Genomic DNA, 14,027 nt, shown 5'->3' with positions numbered 1-14,027 from the left:
ATTGAATTGTAATTAGAGTATTTCACACTATTTTTACATTAATATTATATAATGTAAGAGATTGGCTTATCATCTTTTTTGTACGTTTCCCTGTATTGGAATTTGGGGTCAAGGGGGATGGGTGGGGAGAAAGGAGTATCCAGTAATGTCCAGGCATCACTTTCTCCTTTACAGGGTGAAGCATCAGGTAGAATATCTGGGTCTGAAGGAAAACATCCGAGTGAGACGAGCTGGGTACGCCTATCGGCGTGTCTTCCAGAAATTCCTCCAGAGGTAATGAATCAGTGGCTTTGGCCTCTTTTTTTGTCTTTCCTTAAGAACAAGTTTATTGAAATATAGTCATCTACTATACGGTTCATCCATTTAAAGTATGCATTCCAACAGCCTTGCAAGCATACCCTGAGTTCAGTATCCATCGTCACAGTTAACTTTAGAACATTTTCTCACTCTAAAAAAATGTCCTGCTTTCCTTGGTTGGCAACCCCTGCTTCTCCTCTGACCCCTACATGGCCACAAACCTCTTTTCTGTCACTCTGTATTTGCCTGTGCTGGGCTCCTCACAGAAACAGAACCATCTATGCATCTTTGTTGACTAGCTTCTTTCATTTTTTGTGTGTGTGTGTGGTACTGGGGATGGAACTCAGGGGCCTTCTACCTCCGAGCTACACTCCCAGACCTATTTTATATTTTTTTTATTTGGAAACAGGGTCTCTTAAACCAGCTGAGGCTGGCTTTGAACCTGCGCGATCCTCCTGTCTCCGCCTCCCAAGCGTGGGGATTACAAGCGTGCGCCACCATGCCCGGCTAGCTTCTTTAACTTTAACTGGACGTGTTTACGATTTCTCCATCCATCGTGTCCGCCCTCGTTAATCTATTGGTGAATGCGGTCTATCGTGGATAGACCACGTTTTCCCTGTTCATTCAGCAGCTGGTAAACAGCAGTTGTTTCTACTTTGGGACCCTCGTGAATAAGGCTGTTATGAGAATTCATGTTTTCAGTGGACATGTTTGCATTTCTTTTGGGAATGTACCTAAAAGCGATCGCTGCGTCAGATGGTAGCTCTGTTTGACCTTTTAGAGAAGTACCAGGTTGTTTTCCAAGGGGGCTTGCCACTTCCCATTCCCACCAGCGTGTCGGGAGGCTCCGCTGGCTCCCAATCCTTGCCAACACAGGTTGCTGTCTGACTCGGCCTCCCGGTGACGTGAAGTGCTGTCCCAGGGTGGTCTTGATCTGCACTCCCAGGTGGCAGATGAGACTCAGCATCTTTTCCTGTGTTTATTGGCCATTTGTATTTCCCTTGTAGTCTATTAAGTCCTTCGTCCATTTTTAGGGCTTTTGCTGAATTTTTATTATTAAGTTGTAATATAATGTTGGAGCTATTTCTTATTGTAGACTCATCAGTAGCCAAGAGCATTCAGTAGGCTGTTGGTGGAGTATAACACTTCAGTTCAAGAACACAAGATAATTATGACTCAGGAAGTGCTGACGTTTAACTTGACTGCAAAATAACTGAAAATGATTGCAGGAAAATAGGTAGCCTTCTTAAGAAATAAGCTTAATCCAGGCGTGGTGATGCACACACGCTTGTAATCCCAGCATTCCGGAGGCTGAGATCGGAGGATCGCAGTTCACAGACAGCCTCAGCTACTTAGTGAGGCCCTCTGCAACTCAGTGAGACCCGGTTTCAAAAGAAAGAATAAAAAATAGGGAAGGGGGTGTAGCTCGGAGGTTGAATGCCTCTGGGTTTCATCCCCAGACCTGCCCTGCAAAAAGAAAGGAGGGAAGGAGAAAGAGAGAAAGAGAGAGAGAGAGAGAGAGAGAGAGAGAGAAGAGAGAAGAGAGAGAGAGAAGAATAAAAAAGAAAATAGGTAGCTTCTTAAGAAATAAGCTTGCTGGCATGACTTGTAATCCCCGCGCTTGAGAGGCAGAGACAGTAGGATCGCACAGGTTCGAAGCCAGCCATGCTGGCTTAAGAGACCCTGTTTCCAAATAAAAAAGTATAGAATAGGTCTGGGAGTGTAGCCCGGAGGCAGAAGGGTTTCCAGGAACCCCAGTACCACCAAAAAAAAAGAAAGAAAGAAAGAAAGAAAGAAAGAAAGAGAGAAAGAAAGAAAGAAAGAGAGAGAGAAAGAAAGAAAGAGAGAGAGAGAGAGAGAGAGAAAGAAAGAAAGAAAGAAAAGAAAAGAAAAGAAATAAGCTTAATCCAGGTATAGTGGCTCACGCTTGTAATCCCAGCGCTTGGGAGGCTGAGACAAGAGGATAGCACGTCCGCAGCCAGCCTCAGCTACTTAGCGAGGCTCTCCACAACTTAGTGAGACCCTGTTTCAAAATAAAGAATAAAAAATAGGGCAGGGGGTGTAGATCAGAGTTAGAATGCACCTGGGTTCCATCACCAGACCCGCCAAAAAAATAAATAAATACATTTAAAAAATAGGATTGGGGATGTAGCTCAAAGGTAAAATGCCCCTGGGTTCAATCCCCAGCACCAAAAAAGAAAAGAAAAATAAGCTCAAAGCATTTAATTTGATTTTTTTCTTTCCTTCCATTCATTCTCTCTCTCTCTCTCTCTCTCTCTCTCTCTCTCTCTCTCTCTCTCTGTATTTTTTGACTGGGAATTGTACTCAAAGGCATTCTACCTCCAAGCTATATCCCCAGCCCTTCTTTTAATTAATTAATTTATTTTTACTTTGAAATTGGATGGGTCTCGCTAAGTTGCTAAGGCTGGCCTTGGACCTGGAATCCTTCTGGTTCAGCCTCCCAAATACTGGAATTACAGGCATATGCTCCTATAAAAAGGTAAAAAGTTTTGTACAATCCAAATTTAAATGGATTTTTATATTTCCCCTAAAGTCTGTTTGGCAGAATTTATACTTAAGTGGTTCTTATGTTACTTTTGTTAGAAAAAGGATGAAATCAATCTGGGTGTGGAGATGTACACCTGTAATCCCAGAGCTTGGGAGGCTAAGACAGGAGGATCACGGGTTCAAGGACAGCCTCAGAAAGTAATGAGGCTCATCAACCTAGTGAGAGCCTGTTTCAAAATAAGAATAAAATAGGCCTGGGGGTGTAACTCAGAGGTAGAATGCCACTGGGTTCAATCCCCAGAACCACTAGATAGATAGATAGATAGATAGATAGATAGATAGACAGACAGATAGAAATGAAATCAAGTGTCCTTAAAGTATAATGCCCTTCTTGCTTCTCTAATGATTCTGTGGAATTCCATGTTTTACAGCTATTTAGTTTCCTTTAAGAAATAGGGAAGCAAAAAAGGAGGAGGAGGAGGAAGAGGAGGAGTCCAAATTTAGCATTTTAATCAGAAAACAGTTATGTCTTGCTGGTATATGTTTACAGAAGCAGGATGTAAGGATTGTTTCTTTCTTTCCTTTTTTTTTTTTTTTTTTTTTTTTTTTTGCGGGTCTGGGGATGGAACCCAGGGACATTCAACCTCCAAGCTATACACCCTGCCCTATTTTTTATTCTTTATTTTGAAACCGGGTCTCACTAAGTTGCAAAGGGCCTCACTAAGTAACTGAGGATGTCTGCGAACCGTGATCCTCCGGTCTCAGCCTCCCAAATGCTGGGATTACAAGCGTGTGCTACCACGCCCGGCAAATTGTTTCTTTTCTATTCTCTCTCTTTCTCTTTTTTTTTCCCTTCTTTTTTCTGGGGTGTGTGTGTGTGTGTGTGTGTGTGTGTGTGTGTGTGTGTGTTACTGAGGATTGAATCCAGGGGCATCCTCTGAGACACAGCTACTTAGTGAGGCCTTCTGCAACTTAGTAAGACCCTGTTTCAAAATAAAGAATAAAAAAATAGAACTGGGAGTGTAGCTCGGAGGTAGAATGCCCCTGGGTTCCATCTCCAGACCTTCAAAAAATAAATAAATAAATAAATAAATAAATAAATAAATAAATAAATAAATATAGGGCTGGGGTGTAGCTCGGAGGTAGAATGCCCCTGGGTTCCATCTCTAGTACTGCAAAGAAAAGAAAAAAATTAAATGAGAGAAACCCAGGATTATTTTCATAGGGAAAGAAATATGAATTGCACTACAGACCTACTGGTAGTTGTATGTAAAAGTACTTTAGTTTATAATTTTTATTTATTTGTTTGTGTGGTACTGGCAACTGAACCCAGGGGCAGTCTACCTCTGAGTTATGCCCCCAGCCCTATTTTATTTTTTTATCTTGAAACAAGGTCTAGCTAAATTGTTAAGTCTATCCCTGAATCTTCCATCCTCCTATCTCAGCCTTCTAGGGACTGGGTTTATAGGTGCGTACCACCATACTTGGCTCTTTTAAGTTTATATATATGGGTTTTTTTGTTTTGTTTTGTTTTGTTTTTGGTGGTACTGGGGTTCCTGGAAGCCCTTCTACCTCCGGGCTACACTCCCAGACCTATTTTTTTTTTTTTTAAACAGGGTCTTTTAAGCCAGCATGGCTGGCTTCGAACCTGCGCCGATCCTCCTGTCTCTGCCTCCCAGGTGCGGGGATTACAAGCGTGTGCCACCACACCCGGCAAGTTTATAATTTTGATCAAGTCAAACCAGACCAAATTGTATTCTGAGAACCTGTCACTTTAGAGATCTACTCTTTCTCACCTCTGTCCTCCAGTCTCTCTAATCCATTGAAATTGCCAGTACCTGAGCTGGGTGGTGGTACATGCCCATAATCTCAGTACTTAAGAGGCTGAGACAAGAGGATCACAGGTTCGTGGCCAGCCTCAGCTACTTAGTGGGGCCCTCCACAACTTAGTGAGAACTTGCTTCAAAATAAAAAAAAAATAAGCCTGGGCTGGGCGTGTGGCTGAAGTTTCTGAATTAATATCATCATACCGTATGTGAGGTTCATTCATGCTAAAGTGTGGCTGCAGCTATTTTTGCTTTTAAGTATTTTGTCTCTAGTTAGAAAACAGGAAGATTTATTTCTCTAGGAAATTGATGTTATCAGCAAGATAAATCTACGGGGGGGAGCAGAGTCCTTAGGTCCAACTGACTGGCTCTGTGGAACCCTGACCCTGAAGGTTCCCTTTCTCCTTGACTGCCGTCAGTCAATCTAATCCTGATAGTAGGTTCTAGAAACACAGGGCCCCTGGCTTCTATCAGTCTGGTTGCCTACACTCTAAGTGCACACACAGGCCAGCATCCAGCCGTCCACCCTCTGGTACAATAGGATTATTTCTAAGACAAGCATGCGGCGTAGACGGTAGTCTTACCCGGAGCGTTTCTGTGTAAGCCAGCTGCGGCAGCACACGTGCTGCACAGGTGATGTCCAGCCGAAGCTGACGTCCCCCACCCATCCTCACAGGTACGCCATCCTGACCAAGGCCACCTGGCCGGTGTGGAGAGGAGACGAGCGGCAGGGCGTCCTCCACCTGCTGCAGTCCGTCAACATCGACAACGACCAGTTCCAGCTCGGACGGAGCAAAGTATTCATCAAAGCCCCAGAATCGGTGAGTGCGTGGCCGTGTCCTCTCGAGGCCCCTGCTGCCCAGCCCCCGCTGGCCGCCCCTCATCTGAAACGCATTCGTCGTGACTGCCCTTCCGTCTCCCAGAAGCGTCCCCTCCCTCCCAGCGCGGGTCACGGGGGACTCCTCTCCCAGCCCGAGCTGCTTGTCATTTCCTGCAGAGCAGCACCACGTACACAAGGGTGTCGCACATCCCGGGGCGCACTCCTCCCTGTCCCCATGAGGGCAGGACTGCCCTGTATTCCTTGTGACTCTGCCTCAGACAGAAAGGTCCACCGAGTTATGCATAGCATCTACGTGGAAAGGGACTTCTTGGAGCCACAAACAAGGCTCAAAGGTCCACATCTGTGTGGTTGACACCAAACAGGCCAGTTCACATCTGGGCTCAAGATCCTCCTTGAGGATGGAGCAGGATCCCGGGTGTAAGTTCACAGGACTGCACCGTGGGAGACCTTCCCAGGGAGGAGCCGGGGAAGGATTTTGAGAGGAAGAATACATATCCTCACCAATGATGTATTCAAAAATATATTTTTTGGGGAGGGTGGTACTGGGGTTCCTGGAAGCCCTTCTACCTCTGGGCTACACTCCTAGACCAATTTTTTTATATTTTTATTTGGAAACAGGGTCTCTTAAGTCAGCGCGGCTGGCTTCAAACCTGCACAGTCCTCCTGTCTCCGCCTCCCAGGCGCGGGGATTACAAGCGTGCGCCACCACACCCGGCGTTCAAATATATATATTTTACAATTCCTAAATGCATCATTCCTCTACAGATTAATTGAGGTAATGTCACCAGGCGTGGTGGTGCACGCCTGTATTCTCTGTACTTGGGAGGCTGAGACGGGTCTGAGGCCATCCTCAGCAGCGTAGGGAAACCCCTTCCTGGTGAGGGTGCAGTTACTGGGATGGGTGAACACCCATCGGAAGTTCTTCATTTGAACAGGCATCTGGTACCATCCCTGAGTGGTTCTGCTCTGTTGGCTCTGGGGCTTTGGGGAAGCGGCTGGAACTCGGGTCAACATCCTCATTTCTTGAGGTTCCTGAAATCATCACAAGACTCCATTTCCAGAGACAGTGGTGAGCTTGGCCAACCAGTCTTTAGTCCAGGAGGAAATAACATGGGGACTGACGATGTGGGTAGAGCTGAGCATGGGACTTTAGGCGAATCCCACTCTGACCGTGAGTTTCCTTCTTCCCTGACTGCCATTCTGCCGCTTTGTGGGATGGGCCTGAGACCCGGAGCCAGAAGGGCTGCAGCCGAACGGCTTCCTCAACAGCAAAGATCAGTAAATAAATAAGTGGCTCACATTGATAGAGCCATTTATGAAAAGTTTGCGGTCGCATTTTTCCACTGTGAGTTATTTGTAGCTCCACAGCAATTTCATTTCCAAATATAAAATGAAAATGTTGTGTCATGCGCCATTAAGCAGCCCACGGAACAGTTCCTGTTCTTTCTAAAACGGGACGGAGCGATTCGTCAGTACAACGCCGAGTTCTCTGTTGTTCTTACCGCTTTTACTTTTCGACTTGCTAAATTTTCATATATAATTAAAATGACCTCAATATTTTCCATACTGTTTTATTCTGGTTCAGTTGAGCTCTGAGAATTTATATCCAAAACCAAGATTTATTTTTGGTTTTTCTATTCCTTGCCTTCCGCCCAAATGCTATATTGCCATCACTTGACTCTCCTTTCTCCGTCCTTACACACACACACACACACACACCACCTCCCCTCCCCTCAATCTCTTCCTTTCACATCTGGACTTCACTTGCAAACCTTTTACAAAAGTTACAAAAGTTGGGGTTTTAAATCTGCTATGTGATTTTTTTTTTTGCCTTAACTTTTTAAGGTAAGTATTCTAAACACACAAAATAATTTATTTGCTTTTAAAACCAATATTAGCATCAGAAACTAAAGCGTTTTTATTATATGCATTCATGTTTTGAGCTTTTCTTTTTCTCGTGTGTATGTTTCTCTAAGTTGCTGAGGCTAGAACCTATGATCCTCCTGTCTCAGCCTCCCAAGTACTGGGATGACAGGCACACACCACACACCCAGCTTCTTTTTCTTTATTTTTGAACCTCCCTGATTTAACACCCTGGGTTTTTTTTTGGGGGGGGGGTGGCTAAAGCCCAGCTAATCTTTGAAATGGTTTGTATAGAACTCGGAACTAGCCGGGCGTGGTGGCGCACGCTTGTAATCCCCGCGCTTGGGAGGCAGAGACAGGAGGATCGCACAGGTTCGAAGCCAGCCGCGCATGCTGGTTTAGGAGACCCTGTTTCCAAATAAAAAATATATATATATATGAAAATAGGTCTGGGAGTGTAGCCCAGAGGTAGAAGGGCTTCCAGGAACCCCAGTACCACCAAAAAAAAAAAAAAAAAAGAGCTCAGAACTATTTCTACCTCATTCTTTCTGAATCACAAGTGTGTTTTCTGTGACACCTTCAAATTAGTTCTAGAATTAACAAGGAAACCAGCACTACTCAGAAACCCAACAAATGAGATAAGGAAAATCAAAGAATATATTCACATTAGGCAATCACAGAGCTTGGACTTCAACATGCCATCTGGTTGCTATAGTATGTTAGAGACATGTTCCTTAGAGCCAGGCATGGTAGGGCATGCCTGTAATCCTAGTACTTGGGAGGCTGAGACAGGAGAAACACAGGTTAAAGGCCAGCCTTAGAAACTTAGCAAGACTCCTTTTTTTTTTTTTCCTCCTTTTTTTTTCTTGTGGTACTGAGGATGGAACCCAGAGGCCTTCTACCTACGGGCCACAATCCCAGACCTATTGTATATATTTTTTTATTATTTTTTTATTTTTTATTTTTATTTTTTGCAGGGTCTGGGGATGGAACCCAGGGACATTCGACTTCTGAGCTACACCCCCTGTCCTATTTTTTATTCTTTATTTTGAAACCGAATCTCACTGAGTTGCAGAGGGCCTCACTAAGTAGTAGCTGAGGCTGTCCGTGAACCATGATCCTCTGGTCTCAGCCTCCCAAATGCTGGGATTACAAGCGTGCGCCACCACGCCCGGATCATATATTTTATTTGGAAACAAGGTCTTGCTAAGTTGCTGAAAGCCTCACTACGTAGCTGAGGCTGGCTTTGAACCTGTGTGATCCTCCTGTCTCAGCCTCCTAAGTGCCATATTTTAAAAATAAAAAATGAGCCAGGCTCATGCTTGTAATCCCAGCATTTGGGAGGCTAAGACAGGAGGATCATGGTTCAAGGACAGCCTTAGCTACTACTTAGTGAGGCCCTTTGCAACTCAGTGAGACCCTGTTTCAAAATAAAATGAATAAAAAATAGAAATGAGGGTGTAGCTTGGAGGTAGAATGCCCCTGGGTTCCATCCCCAGTACTGCAAAATAAATAAACAAACAAATAAATAAATAAATAAAGTAAAAATTAAAAAAATTAAAAATGAGCCTGATGTGGAGGCTGAGACAGGAGGATCATGGTCCGAGGACAGCCTTAGCTACTTAATGAGAGGCTCTTTGCAACTCTATGAGACCGTGTTTCAAAATAAAGAATAAAAATATAGGGCTGGGAGTATAGCTGGGAGGTAGAATGCCCCTGGGTTCCATCCCCAGTATTGCAATAAATAAATAAATAAATAAATAAATAAATAAATAAATAAATAAAAATAAGTAAAGCTGAGTGAAGTGCGGCTCACAGGTAGAATGCCTCTGTGTTCATTCCCCAGTAGCTCCCCCCAACAACAACAAAAAGAAAGGCGGTCCCGGGCCCGTCGCAGGTGTTCCGCTGGTACTGAAGGATTTCAGTGACCTCCCTGGGTCAGCGCATTTTGAGATGTTTCTGCGCAGCCTTGACTGTGAGAAGTTGAGTGGCGGGAGCGCGCCGTCTAAGTGCACTGGCCCAGATAAACAGAGACAAGAACTCAAGTCCAGCTGCCTCCAAACCCAATTCGCTTGTTTACTTCTGGAATATTTTTGCAGTGACAATTTATCATCTTTACTTTGGGCTTATATTGGTCCTTTTTTTAAAGTTTTCCTTAGGCATGTCAACCACTCCGGAGGTAATTGAGAGTGTTTCCCACCATTTTACAAATTGATCAAATGCAGATTTACTGAGTGACTCTTGTCTCACTCAAGTTAGCCTGGCGGAGCCTGGAAGGTCTTGATTTGCTCTGCAGCCCCACCCAGGCTCAGCTCCATTACTCCCCGGCAAGATGGGGCTGCGTGAATCTTGCTGAGGTGCCAAATGCCACGCTGTGTGTAAGGGCCTCGTGATTGCGTAGCAGGCACGAGCCACACTGCAGCTATTTGCCATCAGCTCCGTCATCTCAAAGCCTGGTTAAGTGTGGGGCATGATCAGTATCCTTAAACAGGCCTGACCAGCCGGACGCGGTGGCGCACGCTTGTAATCCCGCGCTTGGGAGGCGGAGACAGGAGGATCGCGGTTTGAAGCCAGTCTTGGCTTAGGAGACCCTGTTTCCAAATAAAAATATAAAAATAGGTCTGGGAGTGTAGCCCAGAGGTAGAAGGGTTTCCAGGAACCCCAGTACCACCAAAAATAGTGGGGGAGGACTAACCAGCCAGGCACGGTGGAACATGCCTATAACCCCAGTTCTTGGGAGGCTCAGCTGGGGGAACTGCAGGCTCACCACCAGCTTCAGCAACGTAGCAAGACTCAGCAACCTAGCGAGACCCTGTTTGAGAATTAAAAATAAAATAAGGCTGGGGGTGTGGCTCGGAGGTAGAATGCTGAAGGGTTCCGTTCCCAGAATCATAAAGAAAAGGGAGGCTGGGCGTGGTGGCGCACAGTTGTAATTCCTGCGCTTGGGAGGCTGAGACAGGAGAATCGCACAGGCTCGAAGCCAACCTCAGCTACTTGGTGAGGCTCTCAGCAACTTAGTGAGACCCTGTTTCCAAATAAAATAGAAAATAGGTCTGGGAGTATAGCCTGGAGGTAGAAAGCCCCTAGGTTCCACCCCCAGTACTACCAAAAAAAAAAAGGAAGGAAGGAAGGAAGGAAGGAAGGAAGGAAGGAAGGAAGGAAGGAAGGAAGGGGAGGAGCCGGGTGTGGTGGCACTTGTAATCCCAGCATTCAGGAGGTTGAGATTGGAGGATCGTGGTTCCCGGACAGCCTCAGCTACTTAGTGAGGCCCTCTGCAACTTAGCGACACTCTGTTTCAAAATAAAGAATTAAAAATAGGGCAGGGGGTATAGCTCGCAGGTCAAATGCCCCTGGGTTCCATCCCCAGACCCACAAAAAAAGAGAAAAGAAAAGAAAAGAAAAGGGAGGGCTGACTCCCCAGAGCCACCAGTGCCTGCTCTGGGCTCCTGAACGATGCCAGCCCTCCTTGGTGCAAGTTCCAGCAGTCCTTCCCCATCACCATCGTTATTATCCTCCGCCCCCGTGACTCCTTGGAGAATCCCGTGGGGCTGGAAGTCTGGACATCCATGGAACTAAAAGTAGGGCAGCCTTCTTCCCACAGCAGTACAAGCTCTGCTACTGCAGAAACCGGAAAATCCTATTTCAGGGCTGTATGCAGCACCCAATAGCAGTGCCAGCCTCTGCCTCGCGTTTGATCTGGCCGCCCGCGGTCCTCCTTGGATCATGGTGGAGAATGAGTCACAGTGACCGTGAGCAGAGCGGGGCACAGGCCACAATAACACATCCAGGTGTTGCCATTTCTGATTGCTTTTCATTAGAAGAAAATAATTACATAAACTGTATAACAGGCCGTAGTAATCATTTCATATTTTGTTCATGAGTCTGAAGAGCTATTTCTCATGTACGTCCTTGACTACACTGAAATAACAACACCAACAAAGTGCTGGTTAGATCTTGTGGCTCGGCTCACATTGATTCTCTCTCCATGCACAGTTATTTCTTCTAGAAGAGATGAGAGAGAGGAAGTACGACGGGTATGCTCGTGTGATCCAGAAATCATGGAGAAAATTTGTGGCCCGGAAGAAATATGTCCAAATGAGAGAAGAAGGTATTTTAGTCACTTTATTTCATTCATGTAACGAATCTGAAGAGTAGGTTTGAACTTAAATGGAATTGCAAGTTCTATATTATTTGACATCTAAGGCTGCGTGCTAAATACCTTGCATCTTTCCAAATTTCTTTGTGTATCTACGCTGTACTCAGCTTCCTTCCTTTTGTGGCTAACAGATTCTTCTTCCTTCTCTACTTTCTTGGACATTGTAGCTTCAGACCTGTTGTTGAACAAGAAAGAGAGGAGGAGAAACAGCATTAACCGAAACTTCATCGGGGATTATATCGGGATGGAGGAACACCCAGAACTCCAGCAGTTTGTGGGCAAGAGGGAGAAGATTGACTTTGCAGACACAGTCACCAAGTACGACAGGAGGTTCAAGGTGCGTGCCGCCACCCGCCTCTGCGGGCTGTGGTTTTACCATTCTGACTACCAGAGTAGATAATATTCATTATAGAGTGTGTGTGTGTGTGTGTGTGTGTGTGTGTATGTGTGTGTATGTGTGTGTGTGAGAGAGGGGGGGGGAGGGAGAGAGGGAGAGAGAGAGAAGAGGGGAGGGGAGGGGAGGGGAGAGGAGAGGAGAGGAGAGGAGGAGAGAAATTGGGGATTGAACCCAAGGGTGTTGTCCCTGTAGCTACATCTCCAACCCTATTTTATTTTTATTTTGAAATGAGGTCTTACTAAGTTGTTGAGCATTTTGCTAAGTTGCTGAGGCTGGCCTGGAACCAGCGATCCTCCTGTGTCAGCCTCCCAGCTTCTGGATTAGCAGGTATGCGTCATGACGCCTGGCATGATTCTTGTTGTTGTTTTAATGTTATGGGGATGAAACTCAGGGCCTTGTGCATGGTGGGTTAGCACTTTATCACTGAGATACACCCCCTGCCTGGTAAAGAAAAATAATGTAAAACCCAGATAAGCCCAAAGAAAAATAGCTACCTATGTCCAGAAACAATCACTGTGACCGTTTTGTGTATATCCTGCAGAACTTTGTCACGCACATACATTTGCATATTTAGCCTAGGGAAGATGGGCATTGCATGTTATTTTATGTCCTGGCTTTCCTTGTTTATAGCAGGAAAAGTTTCACGTATTATTGGGTGTATCGTTGTAAATCATTTTACATATCGGGACAATATTCCATTCAGTAGATGCTTTATAAGCTAACCTGGTGGCTCACGCCATTAATCCCACTAGTTGGGAGGCTGAGACAGGAGGATCACAGGTTCAAAGCCAATCTCAGCAACTTAGTGAGACCCTGTTTCCAAATAAAAAATACTAAATTGGGCTAAGGGTGTAGCTCAGGGGTAGAATGCGCATGCGTTCAATCCGTAGTACCAGGGGAAAAAATAAGACGCATTATTATTTTTGAGCCAATTTTTTATTAATTCTGATTGGCTATCTTTTTGGGCTCAGGAAAAATAATGAAATAAATACCAGTGTTAATAAGAAAGATAAGCTGGGCGTAGTGACACATGCTTGTAATCCCAGTACAACTGGAAGATCAGTTTTACGGCCAGCCTCAGCTACTTAGTGAGATCCTTTTTCAAAATAAAGAATAAAATAGGGCTGGGGGTGTAGCTGGGAGGTAGAATGCCTCTGGGTTCAAGCCAAAAGAAGAAAAAGAAAAAGAAAGATTACATATTTTTTTTTTATCAAGTCATTCCAGGGAACTTGAATATGTCAGCTGCTATAAAGGTGCTTTTGGATGCAAACCTGGATGCTTAGGGTACCCAAAGATGCTTGGTTATAAGGTGGCCATCCATGTATTTCAGTGTATGTTGATATTTTAATATTGAGGTTTATCAATAAAATTAAAATATATGAATGTTAGCTGGGCATGGTGGCGCATGCCTATAATCCCTGTGCTCAGGAGGCTGACACAGGAGGATCGTAGGTTTGAGGACAGCCTCAGCAAGTAGTGGAACTCTCATCAACCCAGTGAGAATCTGTTTTCTTTCTTTCTTTCTTTCTTTCTTTCTTTCTTTCTTTCTTTCTCTCTTTCTTTCTTACTTTCTTTTTGTTGTTGTTGTTGTTGTACTGGGGATAGACCCCAGGGGCTCTACCTCTGAGGCACACCCCCAGCCCTATTTTATTATAAAACAGGGTCTCACTAAGTTGCAGAGGACCTCACTAAGTAGCTGAGGCTGGCTGTGAACCTGGGTCCTCCTGTCTCAGCCTCCCAAGTTGCTCCACCACATCCAGCTATATGAATGCTTCAAAATGAAAAATTTCAAAAGCTGTGGGGGTGTGGCGGTGCACACGTGTAATCCCAGCACTTGGGAGGCTGAGCCAGGAGGATCGCAGCCTCAAAGCCAGGCTCAGTAATTTAGCAAGGCCCTCAGCAACTTAGAAAGACCCCATTTCAAAATAAAAAGTTGAAAAAACTGAGGATGTTGCTTGGAGGTAGAATACCCTTGGGTTCAAACCCCAGTACAAAAAAATAAATAAATAAATAACAGAAGGAAGAAAGTTTCGTGGATTCAAAGGAAAAAGTATGTACACTTGGAGGAATCCCTGTTGCTTTAGCAGATCATTAGTAAGGCCATGGCGTGTTTTGATTTGTCTGAGGTTGTCCCTTTCT

The 14,027-nt window shown here is 44.9% G+C and overlaps 1 protein-coding gene across 1 annotated transcript in view; it reads left to right on the top strand.

The window, feature by feature from the left end:
- MYO1E (myosin IE) overlaps positions 1–14,027 on the top strand; it is a gene marked incomplete at both ends in the record, with an annotated part of 137,877 nt that overhangs the window by 83,928 nt on the left and 39,922 nt on the right. The window contains 4 exons of the mRNA XM_080693009.1: positions 175–273; positions 5,308–5,452; positions 11,329–11,443; positions 11,659–11,828. Coding sequence (XP_080549135.1) covers positions 175–273; positions 5,308–5,452; positions 11,329–11,443; positions 11,659–11,828 — 529 coding nt within the window. The remainder of the gene's footprint in view (positions 1–174; positions 274–5,307; positions 5,453–11,328; positions 11,444–11,658; positions 11,829–14,027) is intronic.

The sequence above is a fragment of the Muscardinus avellanarius genome (assembly GCF_963383645.1).
Source record: "Muscardinus avellanarius genome assembly, chromosome: 3".
NCBI lineage: Eukaryota > Metazoa > Chordata > Mammalia > Rodentia > Gliridae > Muscardinus > Muscardinus avellanarius.
Note: the sequence above shows the minus strand (reverse complement) of the source record. Positions and strands in the feature narration are given on the sequence as shown.